Below are 17,827 nucleotides of genomic sequence, written 5' to 3' on the forward strand. Positions count from 1 at the left end.
GTGTACTCAGACCAAAGTGTGCGTGCCTGTCTACCGTATTTACTCATGTACCATGCGCCCTCGTGTAAGACGCGCACACAAATTTTTACAAAGAAAATCGCGAAACATTTTTTTGCCCCGTGTACGACACGCGTTGTGATTGTATAGGAAGCATTTAGAGCACGTTTTCCGCGAAATGCCTTTCTGTTTTTGTTGCATGACGAAAGTTTTTCTTACTTCCGTCAAGCGAGAGAGTGAGAGCCCAAGCAGAAGAAGTAAACAATACAGAAAAAAAATTTCCTCATGTATGACGCGCATCTGAGCTTCTAATGCTAATTTTCAGGAAAAAATGTGCGAGTGGTACACGCGTAAATACGGTATTTATTTATTTACCTATTTATGTATTTATTTCTTTAAAAAGCTTCTGTAAAAAGACACATTCCCCCTAGGGACAAATCTATCTATCTATCTATCTATCTATCTATCTATCTATCTATCTATCTATCTATCTATCTATCTATCTATCTATCTATCTATCTATCTATCTATCATAATAGTGCCTTTCATATCTATCTATCTATCTATCTATCTATCTATCTATCTATCTATCTATCTATCTATCTATCTATCTATCTATCTATCTATCTATCTATCATAATAGTGCCTTTCATATCTATCTGTCTATCTATACTCAGATATTTTTCTGTCTCTGCTATCCTGCCTACTATGCTAAAATTGCTGTCTGTCTATCTGTTTATCCATCCATCTTGTCCGTCTCTATCGTTTAATTTATATGGCACCCGTTCATGAAAACAGAATTACTTGCAATAAAATTATGGACCATTACACAGTTTATTCATTATTTTTTATAGAAATTTTTTGTATACCTTCAAATAAAAACTGATAAAAATGGGGAAAATGGGCACATGCAAACAGCAATACTGTTAGATCTTGTGGAGGTCTGGCATCGGGTTCTGTATATTTGTCTACTGTGTTTATGTTGATTGGTTTTTCAGTATAAAATTATTAAAATATAAGTGAGCAGATTACACTCTTGTGTTTGGTATTTCGGGTCCTCATTACATCACTTGTGCTTTAACACTTTTAAACTGCAGTCCTGATACAATTAAGTTTTTTGTTTTTTCTTTCCTCTCAGCATCTTACTGAAGCTTAGATCACTGGTTGCAATGAATGAAAGCCTGAAGAATCAGGAACACGAATTCCGTACACATTGTAGGGTAAGTGAATTCGGTAGAAAACATCTTAGTGAGGTGAAATTAAATTGTTGTCTGCAAGTATGTGATATTTGTGCCAGTCACTTGAGTTATAATTGCTCCTCATTAAGTGGCAAATTGCATTGTGAAGTATCATGTGAAGCTCTGGTGATGAGGTAAATGTAATACTCCTCTTTATTCTTTCATAAAGGCTAGTCAGTCATTATCCAACCTGCTATATCCTACCTACAGGGTCATGGGGTCTGCTGGAGCCAATCCCAGCCAACACAGGGCGCAAGGCAGGAACAAACCCCAGGCAGGGCGCCAGCCCACCGCAGGGCACACACACTAGGGACAATTTAGCATCACCAGTGCACCTAACCTGCATGTCTTTGAGACTGTGGGAGGAAACCGGAGCACCCGGAGGAAACCCACACAGACACGGGGGAAGGTGTTTAAATATATACTTGATTACCTGTACTGAAACAAAATATTTTAGATGTTCATTTTCAAACATTTTAGAGGTGAGGCGAATACTTAATTATGTAAAGCAAGTGATAACATTAAGCGTATACTGTACGCTATATCATTTTCATTGTCAAAGTGGTTTTCCAGTTGTGCACTTAATGTGGTCTTTAATGGTGGTGCACCTTCTATAGCACAGGTGTTAAACTCCAGGCCTGGAGGGCCGCAGTGGCTGCAGGTTTTCATTCTAACCCTTTTCCTAATCAGTGACCAGTTTTCACTGCTAATTCACTTTTTTCCCCTTTTATTTTAACAGTCATGTTAGAAGGATTCAGTTCTCTGAATTGATTTGTTTCCTCATTAAATGACAGTCAAACAGAAATGAGATGTGAAACGAGCCAACAGATTACCAGCTTAAGCTGGGGCTTCAAACTCCAACCAGTTTCTTAATGAGAAGCCAATGCTTGCTTGCTGTTAATTAAACCTGTTATTTAATTCCACGGCTTGTTGCTGCTTTCATTCTGCAAACTTCCAAAACTGTTGATTTTTTGTTTTTTATAAGAACATCTTCAAAGTGTTTTGGTGAGTTGAGAGATCAACCTTACTGAGACCATCACCTTTCTTTATTTTTAGATACTGTGTGAGGTGGCGGCTTGTTTTGTGTCTCATTATTGTTTGGCTGCTAATTAAGGAAAAAGAAACAACTAAAGGGCCAGAGTCAAATTAATTAAAAGAAGTAATTAGCAGCAAAAATTGGTCACTAATTAAGAAAATGGTTAGAATGAAAACCTGCAGCCACTGTGGCCCTCCAGGACTGGAGATCGACACCCCTGCTAGGGTACACCGTGTTTTAAAAGCTTTACAAAAATAATGATGGTAATGTTACTGGCGTTCAGAGGTTTCCACATAAGGTCATTGACAGACGCAATATTCTGTGTTTAAGGAGGAAATGACACGGTTACAACAAAGTATTGAAAATTTGAAAATCGAATCTGGTGACAACGATGGTGAAGAAAAGGTAATAGAAACGTAATTATACTCTTTGTGTAGAAAGTGTTTCCTTTAAATTTCTTTACCGACACTATAATAGCAGAATGATTTATAATTAAAAATGGATGAAACTACCCTGTCATTACAACAAATATAGTTCTATTGCCAAAGCTTGTCATAATTTCTTATTTTCCGCTATTTATGATTATTGTTTAAGTAAAACCAATGACCCAAATCTGCTGATTAAGTTGTATCCTTCAATATCGTTGTTCCTTTGTAAAAGTGACAATGACAATAAAGATCTATCTATATTGCTTTTATTTTCTTTCTTAGTAAGTGTATCACTTTCTCTTTTCCTTGAGTGGATTGATATAAGGTAGTGAGCTCTTTAAAGTCGTGAAAACTGATACACTGTATTTCATTTTTCAGGAGCGTAATGAGCTGATAGACAAACAGTACAATGCAGACCGAGAGAAACTCCAGAAGATACGTCTCTTACTGGTAACTTTACTCTTTATGGTTTCAAAGTCCTACTCAGCCTAGTTAAAGGATACGTTTGGTATGTTTCAAGTTATTTGTAATCCTGCCATTTAGTAATTTGTTACATGAAATGTGGTCTTAAAGTGAAGCATAAAATAAATTAAAAAAAACAACTAGTCTGCTCTGGCTTGTTATAATGGAGCTAATGGGTAGTGCGGTCCCAACATAGAATAGTTACCAAACATGTCAATTTTTTGAGACCGTGTTATTAGGTATTGATTTACGTCTGGAGATTGCACACACACGTTTTGCAAAACCGCTTATCTATGTCATTTTTGAGAAGAATTAAAACAAAAAGATTTGGCTAATTTAAAAGACTGGCAGTATCGTAACAGAAGAGACTCCTAGCATGAGGTGTGAGCCTATTGATAAGAGTGCTAAATTGAAAATAAGGGGAGGAAGAAATTTATATGATAAAATTAAAAAAAAGCAACAAGCGCCAAAAACAAGTTGACGTTGGGCTGGTGTTCTGAGTCTTGTATTTCTTTGTTTTTTTGATTTATTTTGTTCTTTAAACCAAATTTTAACATTTATTCATTGTTAGAATCCCATTTCATCTAATCATCATACCCTCTGAATGTAAATGTTTTTTAATGTTTTCCACTGACTTTTAATGCCTCCCATGAATAAGGGCTTTTCACTTAATAAAAATACTGATAATACATTTTATTTATATGGAGCCTTTCCCACGCTCCATCCACCTGCCGGAATCTTTCCGGTCTTTTCCGGTCACTGCTTGTTTTGGTCCTTCATTTTCAGAATTCGTCTTGTGATGCTCTTGAACACATTGTTAGGTTAGGTTAGGTTTCTTTATTTAGTCATGTTTACACAGGAAAACATGAAATTTGCCTTCTCAGTTGCATCTAATAACAAGTAACAGACAGAATGAAATAAAACATACAAATAGAAATAAGAAAGGTTAAGGTAAGGCAGTTAGATAAAACATATCTATACCAAAAAAAAAAAAAAAAAGGTAACAGGATATATATCAAAACCTTAAACATTATCTCCAATATTTCTTATTGAAAAGTCGAATGGCACTAGGAAGAAAGGAGTTTCTGGAGCGATTTGTGTGGGTTTTCAAAGCAACTATCCTTCCTGATTTACTGAAGTTTAGTTCTACATGTAATGGATGTCTGTCATCAGTTGAGATGATTTCCAGTTTCTTTAGCATTGCCCTCTGACACACACTAGTCAAATCATCTACATCAGCCCCAATAACTTTAGCTGCATACTTCGTAATCTGCTGGAGCTTTTTTGAGTTTTGGTTTGTCAGACTATTAAACCAGGCAATGAAACTGAAAGTGATCATGGACTGGATCATACTACGATAGAAGGACAACATGAGGTCCTTGTCTACTTTAAATAGTTTGAGTTTATGGAGGAGAAATAAGCGCTGGTTGCACTTAGAAAATAATTTTTTTTTTGGTAATTGTTGGTAATAATTAGATAAGATTCTCTTGGAGCGTTCCTCCTTCTGGATTAATCTTAAAGGAAGGGAACGTTTGATATTTTTGAAGTCGAAGTTGGTTCTCACAAATGTGGTATGTGTGTATTTTCCATGCAAAATTGTGTTCTAAAGCTAAGCGTTTTCTATAAATTTCAAAAAAATACACAGCCAGTCCTGCTGTTTTATAGTGGAGCCCCATGGGGCACGGGAGACTTGGAGAACAAAAGCTTTAAAACTTGCCAAATACGTCCACATTTCAAACCAAGGCAATTGTCGAGAATTGATCCATGTCTAGCGATTTACACACAAGTATTGTAAAATAATTTATACGTGTCACTTCTGAACAAAAAAACACCAATGTTATGAGATCCCGCCATTTTAAAAGAAGACCAGCTGTTTGGGCGACCTCAGTGCTTGGCATCTTCAACATTAACCTTTCACCCCCACCAACCACAAAAGGGGCGTGGTTTCCTTTTGAAAGACCAAATCAAAGTTAACTATTTGTGCCACACGGTTGGTTTCATGTTAACGTACTTCTGCATTTATTTTAGAACGTGCAGAAGCTAATAGGAAACTTATTCTTACTTGGAGAAAAATAGTACCAGGAATATGCGATAAAATGATTCATTTCCAGATCCCTTTTGTTGTCACAAGAAGGCATGTTTTCTAACATCAAAACATTTGCCGCTTCATCTGTGTCTTTTTACGTTTTCATGTCTTTCTACTTTAGGCAAGAAGAAATAGAGAAATTGCTATCCTACAAAGAAAAATTGACGAGGTTCCTAGCAGGGCAGAATTGACCCAATATCAGAAGCGATTTATTGAACTGTACGGACAAGGTATCCACTGATGAGATTAAAATTTTCATTCTGTTCTTGCGTTTCTCTGTGTCCATCTTAGATAACTAATAAAATATTTTATATTTCCTATATAATTTATGTTGTGTTCTACATACAGTATAATAATTTTTCCGGTCATGGTATATTTAGTTTTTTCTCTCTTTTAGTGGCAGCCACACACAAAGAAACAAAACAGTTCTTTACACTTTATAATACCTTGGATGACAAGAAAGTGTTTCTGGAAAAAGAGGTACGAATGCGAGTTCTTAAACAGAGGGAATCTTTTTCTATGATACAGTAATTTTATTTTTGCCACTCTTTAATTTTATTTTTAAGAAACCTTTTCTTGTTTCATTTTAATTTGATTTCTTTTTCTGTACCCCCTTCTTTATTCATACACTCCTTTTAATGTAGCACTAACACAAAGTAGTAGTTCAGCAATCTGAGTTTTACCTTTGTAATGTATGAAGTTGAATGTTCTATGGGTTTGTTCAACTCTTCTTTTACTAATGTGCCTGTTTCTTTTTACAGGTTAATTTACTGAACTCCATACATGACAACTTTCAACAGTAAGCACTGAACTTATTTCTAATAATAATTTACATGCCAGTGTGCATTTTCTTTTTCGTAATAATATGAAGTACTGTATAGGGAAAGTATTGGAATCGTCCAAAAATTCTATTTCGATATTTTGATGAAATCTCAACGTTTCCGACCTCCCTGTGTCTGATTTACTTTCTTGTGAGGAAAGTATTGGCATCATCCAGAAATTCCATTTCGAGATTTTAATTAATCTCGACGTTTCAGACCTCCCGGAGTCTGATTTACTTTCTTATAAGGAAAGATTTGGCATCGTCTAAAAATTTGATTTCGAGATTTTGATTATTCTCGACGTTTCAGACCTCCCTGTGTCTGATTTACTTTCTTGTGAGGAAAGTATTGGCATCATCCAAAAATTTGATTTCGAGATTTTGATTAATCTCGACGTTTCACACCTCCCGGAGTCTGATTTACTTTCTTGTAAGGAAAGTATTGGCATCATCCAAAAATTCGATTTCGAGATTTTGATTAATCTCGACGTTTCAGACCTCCCGGAGCCTGATTTACTTTCTCGTAATAATATGAAGTACTGTATAGGGAAAGTATTGGCATCATCCAAAAATTCGATTTCGATATTTTGATGAAATCTCGACGTTTCAGACCTCCCAGAGTCTGATTTACTTTCTTGTAAGGAAAGTATAGGCATCGTCTAAAAATTTGATTTTGATGAAATGTTGACATTTTAGACGAGTCAAAAAATACCATTTTTGGAATTAGTCCAAGTGTGTGTGTGTGTGTGTGTGTATGTATATAAACATGATAACTTGAGTATGCTTTCACTTAGGTCAATCAAATTTTGCACACAAGTATTTGGTACAAAAACATACATTTCTATCAACTTTTGAGCTATTTCCGCTAACCAGAAGTGGTACTTTATCTGAAACATTTCCCCAAAAATATTACAAATTTGATAATTTCACATCATATTATGGTAAAGCACCACATTCTAAGCATTTTTTCCCTTTGCATTTTTTCGAAAAACTACCGGTTTTTCAGATAATCGCAATTTTCCGTTTTATGTTTGAGAATGTTTTTGCTTTACATAAATGAAATTTTGTGTACAAGTATTACATTGCACACATTAGTAAAGTCTCTTGCAACTTCTGACCCACATCTGCTTACTAAAAGTGGTAATTTACCTGAATTGTTTGCCAAAAACAAATTATCATGGCAAATTTTTTATTCATGCAGCTGCAGAGTCTGATTTTTTTTTTTTTTTTTTTTCAACTTTCATAATAATTGTTCAGTATATTATTAATTTGATTTGTTGTTGATGGTTCTTTAATTTATAAAATATAAAAATATAATCCTTGTCTTGCGGTTTACTCCTCAAATATCCATCTCCCTATCTGAGTATACGAGAAAGTCGAGGGGAGACCCCTGCCGATTTTTTCATTGTTCAACCATCCCACACTCTCCAGCACTCCTGACTACCTGAATGTAGCCTCAGATAAACTGGTGTCCTGTTCAGGGTTAGCGCCTGCCTTGCCTTCTGTGCCATAGGGAGAGGGTCCGCCACCCAGTTACCTGCGATTGGATTGAGTGTATGTCAGACTGAAGTAGTGGACAGACAGACCCGTGTTTTTTTACATTTTTTCAAAACTATATGGGCTGGTTACCCGTCGCCCGTTTCTCCCCCTTAACACTTAATGAATCCAGTAAATATAGACTTGTTGAATTATGGGGCATTTAGCAAGCTCAGATTTTAAATTTTTTTAAAAATTACGAGTCTTTCATAAATTACCAAACGTAATGGATTGGAGCGTTTACATTGGTTGCAGAATGTGGCTGAGACAGCCGTCCCCTGTCTGCTTTTTAATTTTTGTATCATTCATATTCAAGTGTTGCGTGAGGGCTATCTCTCTGACTTTGCTAAAGAGTATTAACAACAACAATAATAATTCTGACTACTCAAAGCGCTTCTCATAGTGAGTTAGGAGCCACTTCATCCATCACTAATGTGTAGCATCCACCTGGATGATACGACGGCAGCCATTTTAGCATGAGTACACTTACACCACGCATGAGCTGTTAGGTGGTGAAGTGACGAGAGAGACAATTAGAGACCCGGGATGATTAGGCAGGACATCAGGATGCCCCTACTCATTACAAAGAATTTCCCAGGGATCTTTAATGACCACAGAGAGTCAGGGCCTCATCTGAAGGACAGCACCATTGTTACAGCCCAGTGTCCCCATCACTGCACTGGGACATTGAAATCCACACACAGAACTAAGGGTAAGCGCCCCCTGCTGGCCTCAGCAACAGACACCCAAGCTTTTCCTAGGTGGTCTCCCATCCAAGTACGCCCAATCTACCTGGAAAGGGGTCTCTCTTTGAACTGCCTTTCCCAAGGTTTCTTCCATTTGTTCCCTACTAGGGTTATTTTTGTCTTGTCTTCTTAGAGCAGGGGTGTCGAACTCCAGGCCTGGAGGGCCGCAGTGGCTGCAGGTTTTCATTCTAACCATCTTCTTCATCAGAGACCAGTTTTTGCTGCTAATTCACTTCTTTTACTTTATTTTTATTCACTTGACTCGGGCCCCTCAGTTGTCTCTTTTTATAATTAGCAGCCAAACACAAAACAAGCCGCCACGTGACCAGCTCCCCTGTGCCCATCACACAATATCTGAAAATAAAGAAAAGTGAAGGTCTCGGCAAGGTTGATCTCTCGGGTCACCAAAACATTTTGACTAACAGAAAATCAAAAGTTTTGGAAATGTCTGCTGTGGCAGAATGAGAGCGGCAACAAGCCACGGAATTAAATAACGGGCTTAATTAACAGCAAGAATCGGCTTCTCATTAACAGATTGGTTGGCATCTGCCTAGCCTCCTGTTAGAATGTCAAAGCAAAATCTCACACTGCTTTGTCTTACAGAGCTATGGCGTCCTCTGGAGCCCGAGAGCAGTTCCTCCGTCAGATGGAGCAGATTGTGGAAGGAATTAAACAAAACCGAATAAAAGTAAGAAACCATTTTCAATCTTTGTGTTTTTATATGGACTCCTTGTTATGGTCGTTTTAATAATGAGACTAATTTGGAGATCTTTAAACAGAGGGAAGGGGAGTTATGGTAGGACTGGCACCCCAATCCACAGCTTGTTTTCCTTCTGCAGGAATGGTGTGTCAATAATTAAGGACTACTGTGATCAGATCTCCTTACGTGTAATTTAACCAATTATAAATTTCAGATGCTTTATCATTTATGTACAGTAATCCCTCGCTATATCGCACTTCGCCTTTCGCGGCTTCACTCCATCGTGGATTTTATATGTAAGCATATTTAAATATATATCGCGGATTTTATATGTAAGCATATTTAAATATATATCGCGGATTTTTCGCTGGTTCGCGGATTTCTGCGGACAATGGGTCTTTTAATTTCTGGTACATGCTTCCTCAGTTGGTTTGCCCAGTTGATTTCATAGAAGGGACGCTATTGGCAGATGGCTGAGAAGCTACCCAGCTTACTTTTCTCTCTCTCTCTCTTGCGCTTTCTCTGATCCTGACGTAGGGGGATTGAGCAGGGGGGCTGTTCACACACCTAGACGATACGGACGCTCGTCTAAAAATGCTGAAAGATTATCTTCACGTTGCTATCTTTTGTGCAGCTGCTTCCTGAAACGACATGCTGCACGGTGCTTCGCATACTTAAAAGCTCAAAGGGCACGTATTGATCTTTGATTGAAAAACAAACTCTCTCTCTCTCTGCTCCTGACGGAGGGGGTGTGAGCTGCCGCCTTCAACAGCTTTGTGCCGCGGTGCTTTGCATACTTAAAAGCCAAACAGCCCTATTGATTTGTTTGCTTTTTTCTCTCTCTGTGACAACCTGTGCTCCTGACACGCACTCCTTTGAAGACGAAGATATGTTTGCATTCTTTTAATTGTTAGATGTAACTGTCATCTCTGTCTTGTCATGGAGCACAGTTTAAACTTTTGAAAAAGAGACAAATGTTTGTTTGCAGTGTTTGAATAACGTTCCTGTCTCTCTACAACCTCCTGTGTTTCTGCGCAAATCTGTGACCCAAGCATGACAATATAAAAATAACTATATAAACATATGGTTTCTACTTCGCGGATTTTCTTATTTCACGGGTGGCTCTGGAACGCAACCCCTGCGATGGAGGAGGGATTACTGTACTCCCAGTTTGATTGTCTTTTATACATTAAGTTCTCTACAAAAACAAAATAAAAGTCCTTTAAAATTTTTGAGTTTGCAATAAAAGTCCCAACTGGAACAAGATGACGGACTTGTAGCCATTTGCAGGTCTATGTGTGTAGGCACAGCTCGACAGAACTTTTATTTGTTCCCAGGAGGGACTGTGGCCTTTAGCAGAAGCTAAATAAATAAATAAATAAATACACACACAGACACACAACCGAATAACTGAAAAGAAAGAAACTTCGGACTTGGCAGCCCCTGTCTCTGTGAGGCGTTATGCAGGCGTATCGCTGTTGGTATAAAGGTGGGGTTTCTTGATGCATTTCTGCCGAATGATTCGTTGGCTGAAAGTCCTCGGTGCTGGTGTGTCCTGTTGTTCATAATGGCACTCGGTTTGGTTTTCTTTCTGTCCTTCTATACGACCTCCAGGGGGTCCACAGTGTGTCCCATTGCCCGTTTTAATTAGCGTGTTGATCCGGTGGGCCTCTCTTGAATTGATGTTACCAGCTCGGCACACCACAGAGCTGAGTGAAGTGACCTCCTTCACATCTTCTACATTAAGTGAGTGCAGTCTCCTGAGGTGGAGTAAAAGAGTCTGCTCCGGCCTTCCTTCTACAGCAGCTCCTGGGTGTTCTGAGACCAGTCCAACCTGTCATTAATGTGGACCCCCCCTCTTCATCCTTTCATTGAATTGTGACTGGACAGAGAGGCCCATTAGTGCGGTGAAAGTCAATAACCACTTCCTTGGTTTTGCGGATGTTAAGTTGCAGAGAATTGTCTTTGCACCAAGAAACAAAAGTTCTCCCCCTGACTCCTCTCCTCTCCTTCATCCCCCTTATCAATACACTCAATAAGTGCAGAATCAACTGAGAATTTCTGCAGGTGACAAGATGGTTTTACTAGCCATCTTTAAATGGATAAAAAGATATTTAAGCACTAGCCATGTGCGCCCAACTACGTTGCGCGTGTTAAAGTTGTCTGTGAAGGGCTCCCTGTTTAAACGCGGCTGCCAGTCGTGAACTGGGCCCTTCGTCGCACAGCATTATGATTTTTTATAAGGGAAACAAAATTACAAAACAAAACCTTTGGACATTGATTCGACAGGAGCGGCCTACTCGGAATCACTGTCCGAATAGTAATTATGTGGTGGTGGAGGAGCATTTCTGCTTCTCTCCGTTCACAGTCCGTCTTGTTTTCACGACGCTGTCGTTTCCTTTCACGATCTCTTCTCAACCTTTCTCCAATCTCGCAGGTTGCTTTGTGGCAATCCAAAGAGTAAGGCAATATACACGGAGCAATGGTTATAAAACGGGGACACATAGGTATCCAGGCTCTTTAAAGCATAAATAGGGATCACTTCACTGACATGTGAGCAAGCCACGGTACAACTGTGAGACACTCGCCGGCTACAACGTAACAATAATAATTTCCGGAACGTGCTGTTACGTTGTCGTTCATTTTACCCACTGTCTTTCTTTCATTCATATGTTACGTAGGCACGTACCTTTTATCTTCGGCAATCTCATTCTTTAACCAGGCCTCAGGAGCTAACCAGCGTAACACTGTCCACCACCCCTTTCGTTATTCCGGCACATTGTTGACATCCGTGAGTAACAACAACGTACTAAACTGGAAGGTGGTCTACGCATGCGTGGAATTCACGGACAAACAAAGATCAAGATCCAAATGAAGATTATATATAAAGATTAGTTAATTTAAAGCACAACAATTTGTTTAGTTTGAATGTCTGTGTTTTGAGGTGTGACTGGAGTACTACAGTCTTCAGTAGTATAAGCCTGGAGGAGATTCTTAATGTAATGCTTATGTTTTAGCTGTCTCTCTACTGCCATCTAGTGCTGCTTCTTCTAATTCATTCACGGACAAACAAAGATCAAGATCCAAATGAAGATTATATATAGAGATAGCCACGTGCGCCCAACTACATTGCGCGTGTTAAAGTTGTCTGTGAAGGGCTCCCTGTTTAAACGCGGCTGCCAGTCATGAACTGGGCCCTTCGTTGCACAGCATTATGATTTTTTATAAGGAAAACAAAATTACAAAACAAAACCCTTGGACATTGATTCGATAGGAGCGGCCTACTCGGAATCACTGTCCGAATAGTAATTATGTGGTGGTGTAGGAGCATTTCTGCTTCTCTCCGTTCACAGTCCGTCTCGTTTTCACGACGCTGTTGTTTCCTCTCACGATCTCTTCTCAACCTTTTTCCAATCTCACAGGTTGCTTTGTGGCAATCCAAAGAGTAAGGCAATAAACACGGAGCAATGGTTATAAAAGGGGGACACATAGGCTTTTTAAAGCATAAATAGGGATCACTTCACTGACATGTGAGCAAGCCACGGTACAACTGTGAGACACTCGCCGGCTACAACGTAACAATAATAATTTCCGGAACGTGCTGTTACGTTGTCATTCATTTTACCCACTGTCTTTCTTTCATTCATATGTTACGTACACACGTACCTTTTATCTTCGGCAATCTCATTCTCTAACCAGGCCTCAGGAGCTAACCAGCGTAACACTGTCTACCACCCCTTTCGTTATTCCGGCACATTGTTGACATCCGTGAGTAACAACAACGTACTAAACTGGAAGGTGGTCTACGCATGCGTGGAATTCGCGGACAAACAAAGATCAAGATCCAAATGAAGATTATATATAAAGATTAGTTAATTTAAAGCACAACAATTTGTTTAGTTTGAATGTCTGTGTTTTGAGGTGTGACTGGAGTACTACAGTCTTCAGTAGTATAACCCTGGAGGAGATTCTTAATGCAATGCCTATGTTTTAGCTGTCTCTCTACTGCCATCTAGTGCTGCTTCTTCTAATTCATTCGCGGACAAACAAAGATCAAGATCCAAATGAAGATTATATATAGAGATGTTGACTGTTAAATACATGTTAACTTCTAGCAGATATGAGTTATCTTGTAAAGTGGCTTTGGAGTTGTATCGCCTAATATGAGCAGATTCTTGGGTAACACTCCTAAAAAGAGGATAATGGGCATCTGAAATAAGAATGAAAAAATATCAGCATGGTGTCACAAAAAATGGAACATTTCATTTTCACAGTGATTTTTCTCATTAGCTATGTTTTGGATCACATTCACTTGAAATACATAGAACCGCAACCATCTGAGTATCTCTGCCTGAGTAGTGAGTGTCTCGCCACTTGAAGTTGTGACACCTGACTACATCGAACTGTGGGAGATGTAATCAAGTTCTGGCCTCACTGGGCTGCGTGTTTCAGGCCTGCAACAAATGAACACATCATTCTGGACCAAAATCTTTAAATGCCCATCAGACAGCCTTGGTGTCCCCCAATCCCTCCTAACCCATTAATAACTGTCTGTGTTTGGTGGGCTCACAGAGGAGAAGGACAATCAGACCGGAATGGCCTTTACTTCACTACTGTCATGTACTTATCTTGGTCAACAGGAAGAATCCTAACTCACCTCCGTTAAGTCAGTGGGTCACTGATGTTATCTACTATTTGAAACAGGAAAAAACGTCAAATTCTCACTTAGAGGATCTGTGCAGAACTTCTAAAACCTGGCAGGACCTGATCAATAACATTTCAGTACAGTAATCCCTCACATATCGCGGGAGATAGGTTCTAAGGCCGACCACGATAACTGAATTTCCGCGAAGTAGGGACACCATATTTATTTAATTATTTAACGTGTATTTGGACGTTTTTAAACCCTCCTTGTATTGTTTACAACCCACCCTTTACTGTATTAATAACAGGGACAACTGCTAAGCAATATGAAATCAGTAGATAAGTTTACACTTACTGTATAGCGAAGTACACGTAACTATATATGACGTGATGATGGTGATGAATATGCTGCGCAGTAAAAATGATGACGATGAAGGTGATAATCCCCTGAAGCAGTAGCAGGAGCACGTTAATGCTGAATGAGTGAGATGAGACTTCCTGGTTAATGCAGCACTCCGTCGCTGAGCCAATCAGCAGCACACAGGAACTTAACTGTGTGCTCTGATTGGGTAGCTTCTCAGCCATCCGCCAATAGCATCTCTTGTATGAAATCAACTGGGCAAACCAACTGAGGAAGCATGTACCAGAAGTAAAAAGACCCATTGTCCGCAGAAACCCGCGAAGCAGCGAAAAATCCGCGTTATATATTTAGATATGCTTACATATAAAATCCATGAAGTCGTGAATCCGCGAAAAGTGAACCGCGAAGTAGCGAGGGATTACTGTATAAGCATTTAAACTGAGTAAGCAGATTGTCTCCTTTTTTTTATTCTATTTACATATTTTTACTATTACAGTGATCCCCCGTCGCACCCCTGCTACATCGTGGATTTATTAATACTATTATTATTCACTAGGGCCCTCTGCTCGCCCATCCTCGGGTTTGGTTTATCGGATAAACAATTTAAAGAGATTGCAACAATTCCCATGGAAATAACATATGCAATATTTTCATTTTTACTTTAAAACTTTTGTAAAAACAATACTTGTCCTTTATTTCCTGCCCCGTGCGCGGTTACACCTCTTTCTCGCGGGACGTGAAACGCTATTCGCGTTGTGAAGGTGGCGTCAGAACGCACGCTATAGAGATGCGATCGGTTCAGCTGCTGTCTTGCTGCTGGCCAGCTGTGTGTTGTGCTTGTCGTGCTTTGCCCCAATCACTTAGAAGCCTGTACAGCAGCTGTCCTTTTGCCACTCGCTTTGTGAAGAGGGGTAGCTGAACGCACGCTAAGCAGAAGTGGACGGATCAGCTACTGGCTTTGTGCTGCTTCTGCCAAGATGCCTGTTCTGACGGAGATGGATGGAGGAGGAGGAGTGGTGAGGGCCGAATTTGTTTTAAATTGTTTGTAAGTAGGGCGTGTCGTCAGAGTGTTCCTCTGAAATGATCTGGTCTTGATCGCTTCGCTCAGACCCCTCCTGTCACTTCGCGTTGTGAAGGGGGGAGCTGAATGCAAGCTAAGGACAAGTGGACTTTGTGCTGCTTCTGCAAAGATGCCTGTTCTGCTTGTCGCTCTGAGCGTCAATCATTTAAAAGCCTGTACAGCAGCTGTTCTTCTGTCTCACTGCCTTGTCCTGCGTGACGTTAAAATGTTTTATAATAGAGAGATGTTACTCATATCCTTAGCCTGGCATCCACATATCATATGTGTTTACAAAGTGTGTTTTAATAAGTTTAAATGTGTTTAAAAGTGTGTGGGGATGGGGATTTTATGGCTTAAACTATAAAAAAAATTTATATGGTCTTTCTATATCGCGGATTGGTCTGGAATGTAACTTCTGCGATCGGTGGGGGATCACTGTATTAAGGTTTTACTCTGCTGACCTAGCTCTCTTTCTCATGGGTGTCGATTTGTTTCAAACCTCGTTTTGTTAAACTTGACTTGCATGTATAGAATGTTATCCAATTTGAATAAAATTAATAATAGAAGTACGAGATGCAACTTGTTAGACCTGGCCAGGTTGTCAAAGAATTTTCTGTTTTGTGCGTCAACTACGAGACAACACAAATAAGGAGGGGAGGAGAACAATCTATTGTGTGTTTTGCTTACTAACAAAATGCATTTAATTGATAGATAGATAACTTTATTAATCCCAAGGGTACTAGGGTGTTGTACCGTGTTAGCCATTCTTGTCTTAGAGTGTGTATATAAACATAGGAAACTTCACTTTCTGTATTACATCTTGCCTGAAGAAGGGGCCTGAGTTGCCTCGAAAGCTTGCATATTGTAATCTTTTTAGTTAGCCAATAAGAGGTGTCATTTTGCTTGGCTTTTCTCTTAATCCCAAGGGGAAACTCATACTCCAGCAGCAGCATACTGATGCAAAAAACAATATTAAAGTGATAAATTTAATTGGTATATTAAACAACACCCTGATTTTTCACATTGGCGTCAGGAACAAGTTTACCAGTTTTTGCTGCGGCAGTCGACGTAAACCAAACAAAGCAAACTTCTCATGTAATAATACAGTGTTGTGTATTCCTGTGCAGATGGAGAAGAAGAAGCAGGAAAACAAGATGAGGAGAGATCAGTTAAACGACGAGTACCTGGAACTACTGGAGAAGCAAAGATTGTATTTCAAAACCGTTAAAGACTTTAAAGAGGTGAGATGGTATTCATTTCTATTACATTAGTATGAAAACTTTGTATTGGATATACGAGAACAGAAAATATTCAACAAAAATATTGGTATTATAGTGTGAAAACATGAAAAAAAAAACTGACGGCCAAGAATGTTCCTTGATTTGATATTTCAGACCAGTGCCTAAAAAATATATAAAGATCACACCAAACAATCAATTTTTGTTGAGTGTGTACCTGGGAATTATTGATGCACGGCCTACTTTCATAAATTAGTCAAACCATCCTACAGGCATTAATCTTTACTGTTTAAATTGTGCGTATTAGGAAGACTGGGAGTACAGCAAGAGGCCTTACTGATAATAATTTATTTTGTTACTTACCCCATGGAGTTTCTAGTAACGGCCAAATGTTTTCCCACAATGGAGAACAAAGATTACAGCAAAGTTTTTGACAGTTGACCAACGGTGTGTCCGTGCTGATGTTTTAGTCTGGGGGACTTTGCTGTAAGTATTGTGCACTTTGAAATGACCGACGTCTTTGTTTTCTGTTCACAGGAGTGCCGGAAAAATGAAATGCTGCTGTCAAAGTTAAGAGCCAAAGGCGCATCCTAGACAGTTAGCTGAAGTAGCAGTTTGTCCCGTTATGATCACCAATGCTGCCGCAGTATTACACACAAGAGTCACTGTCACTTTGTGTGTTTTCTCCTTCTATATATTAAAAGAAATGAACATGCTTTGTGTAGACGGTTTACAAATATAACAATTTAATCTTAAATTTTATTTTTTGGTACACAGAATAACAATGTCTTGCAGTGTTGACTCCCACAACGGTGTGGATGTCTTCATTGTACTGTTCATCTTAAGAGTTGGTTCTCAGAACTTAGAAATGCCACTTAAGCTAAACTGCACTGCACTATTTTGTAAAGTTCTGACCCCATTAGCTCTTATCGCCTCTACAGATGTATTTTTAGTTTCTTACAGAGGGGGATAATACTTGTATATATTTACTAAACATCTCTATTTAAAAAAAATCGTCTTCCATACATGACAGATTATCGGAATGCTCACTTTATTGTCCCATGATACCGGATTTTATAGTACAAAAAAAGACCAACGGCCCAAGTTAAAATATTAACGAGAAAACTGCCTCCTGTCATTTCTGTTCTTGTTGATGTGTTTGAAAATCTTTGACTTGTGAACACTTTTGGATTTCTGATACCCAAATCCTCCACCACCACCTCTCTTCTGGATTTTCTTTCCACTGCTGCTGTTTACATCTGAATTGACAGGTTAAGGATGTCGCAGGAAAAAAATTGAATTAAACATTTCACTTCTAGGGCAGGGGTGTCGAACTCCGGTGCTGGAGGGCCGCAGTGGCTGCAGGTTTTCATTCTAACCATCTTCTTCATTAGTGGCCTGTTTCTGCTGCTAATTAAACTTCTTTTGCCTTGGTTTTAATTTACTTGACTCAAACCCCTTCATTCTTTTTTTTC

General features: G+C 39.0%; 2 protein-coding genes across 4 annotated transcripts in view; one reads left to right on the forward strand and one right to left on the reverse strand.

The window, feature by feature from the left end:
• The window catches only part of ccdc93 (coiled-coil domain containing 93), an 876,647-nt gene that overhangs the window by 42,548 nt on the left and 816,272 nt on the right, over positions 1-17,827 (forward strand). For all 3 annotated transcript variants that reach the window (XM_051930752.1, XM_051930751.1, XM_028807976.2), the window contains 9 exons: positions 1,136-1,217; positions 2,602-2,676; positions 3,078-3,149; positions 5,369-5,477; positions 5,645-5,727; positions 6,009-6,046; positions 8,953-9,037; positions 16,242-16,355; positions 16,890-17,019. In XM_051930752.1, coding sequence (XP_051786712.1) covers positions 1,136-1,217; positions 2,602-2,676; positions 3,078-3,149; positions 5,369-5,477; positions 5,645-5,727; positions 6,009-6,046; positions 8,953-9,037; positions 16,242-16,355; positions 16,890-16,946 — 715 coding nt within the window. In that variant the 3' untranslated portion in view covers positions 16,947-17,019. The remainder of the gene's footprint in view (positions 1-1,135; positions 1,218-2,601; positions 2,677-3,077; positions 3,150-5,368; positions 5,478-5,644; positions 5,728-6,008; positions 6,047-8,952; positions 9,038-16,241; positions 16,356-16,889; positions 17,020-17,827) is intronic.
• ddx18 (DEAD (Asp-Glu-Ala-Asp) box polypeptide 18) overlaps positions 17,387-17,827 on the reverse strand; it is a 29,433-nt gene continuing 28,992 nt past the window's right edge. The window contains exon 14 of the mRNA XM_028807975.2: positions 17,387-17,611. Coding sequence (XP_028663808.2) covers positions 17,466-17,611 — 146 coding nt within the window. The 3' untranslated portion in view covers positions 17,387-17,465. The remainder of the gene's footprint in view (positions 17,612-17,827) is intronic.

Source organism: Erpetoichthys calabaricus, chromosome 8 (genome assembly GCF_900747795.2).
Source record: "Erpetoichthys calabaricus chromosome 8, fErpCal1.3, whole genome shotgun sequence".
NCBI lineage: Eukaryota > Metazoa > Chordata > Cladistia > Polypteriformes > Polypteridae > Erpetoichthys > Erpetoichthys calabaricus.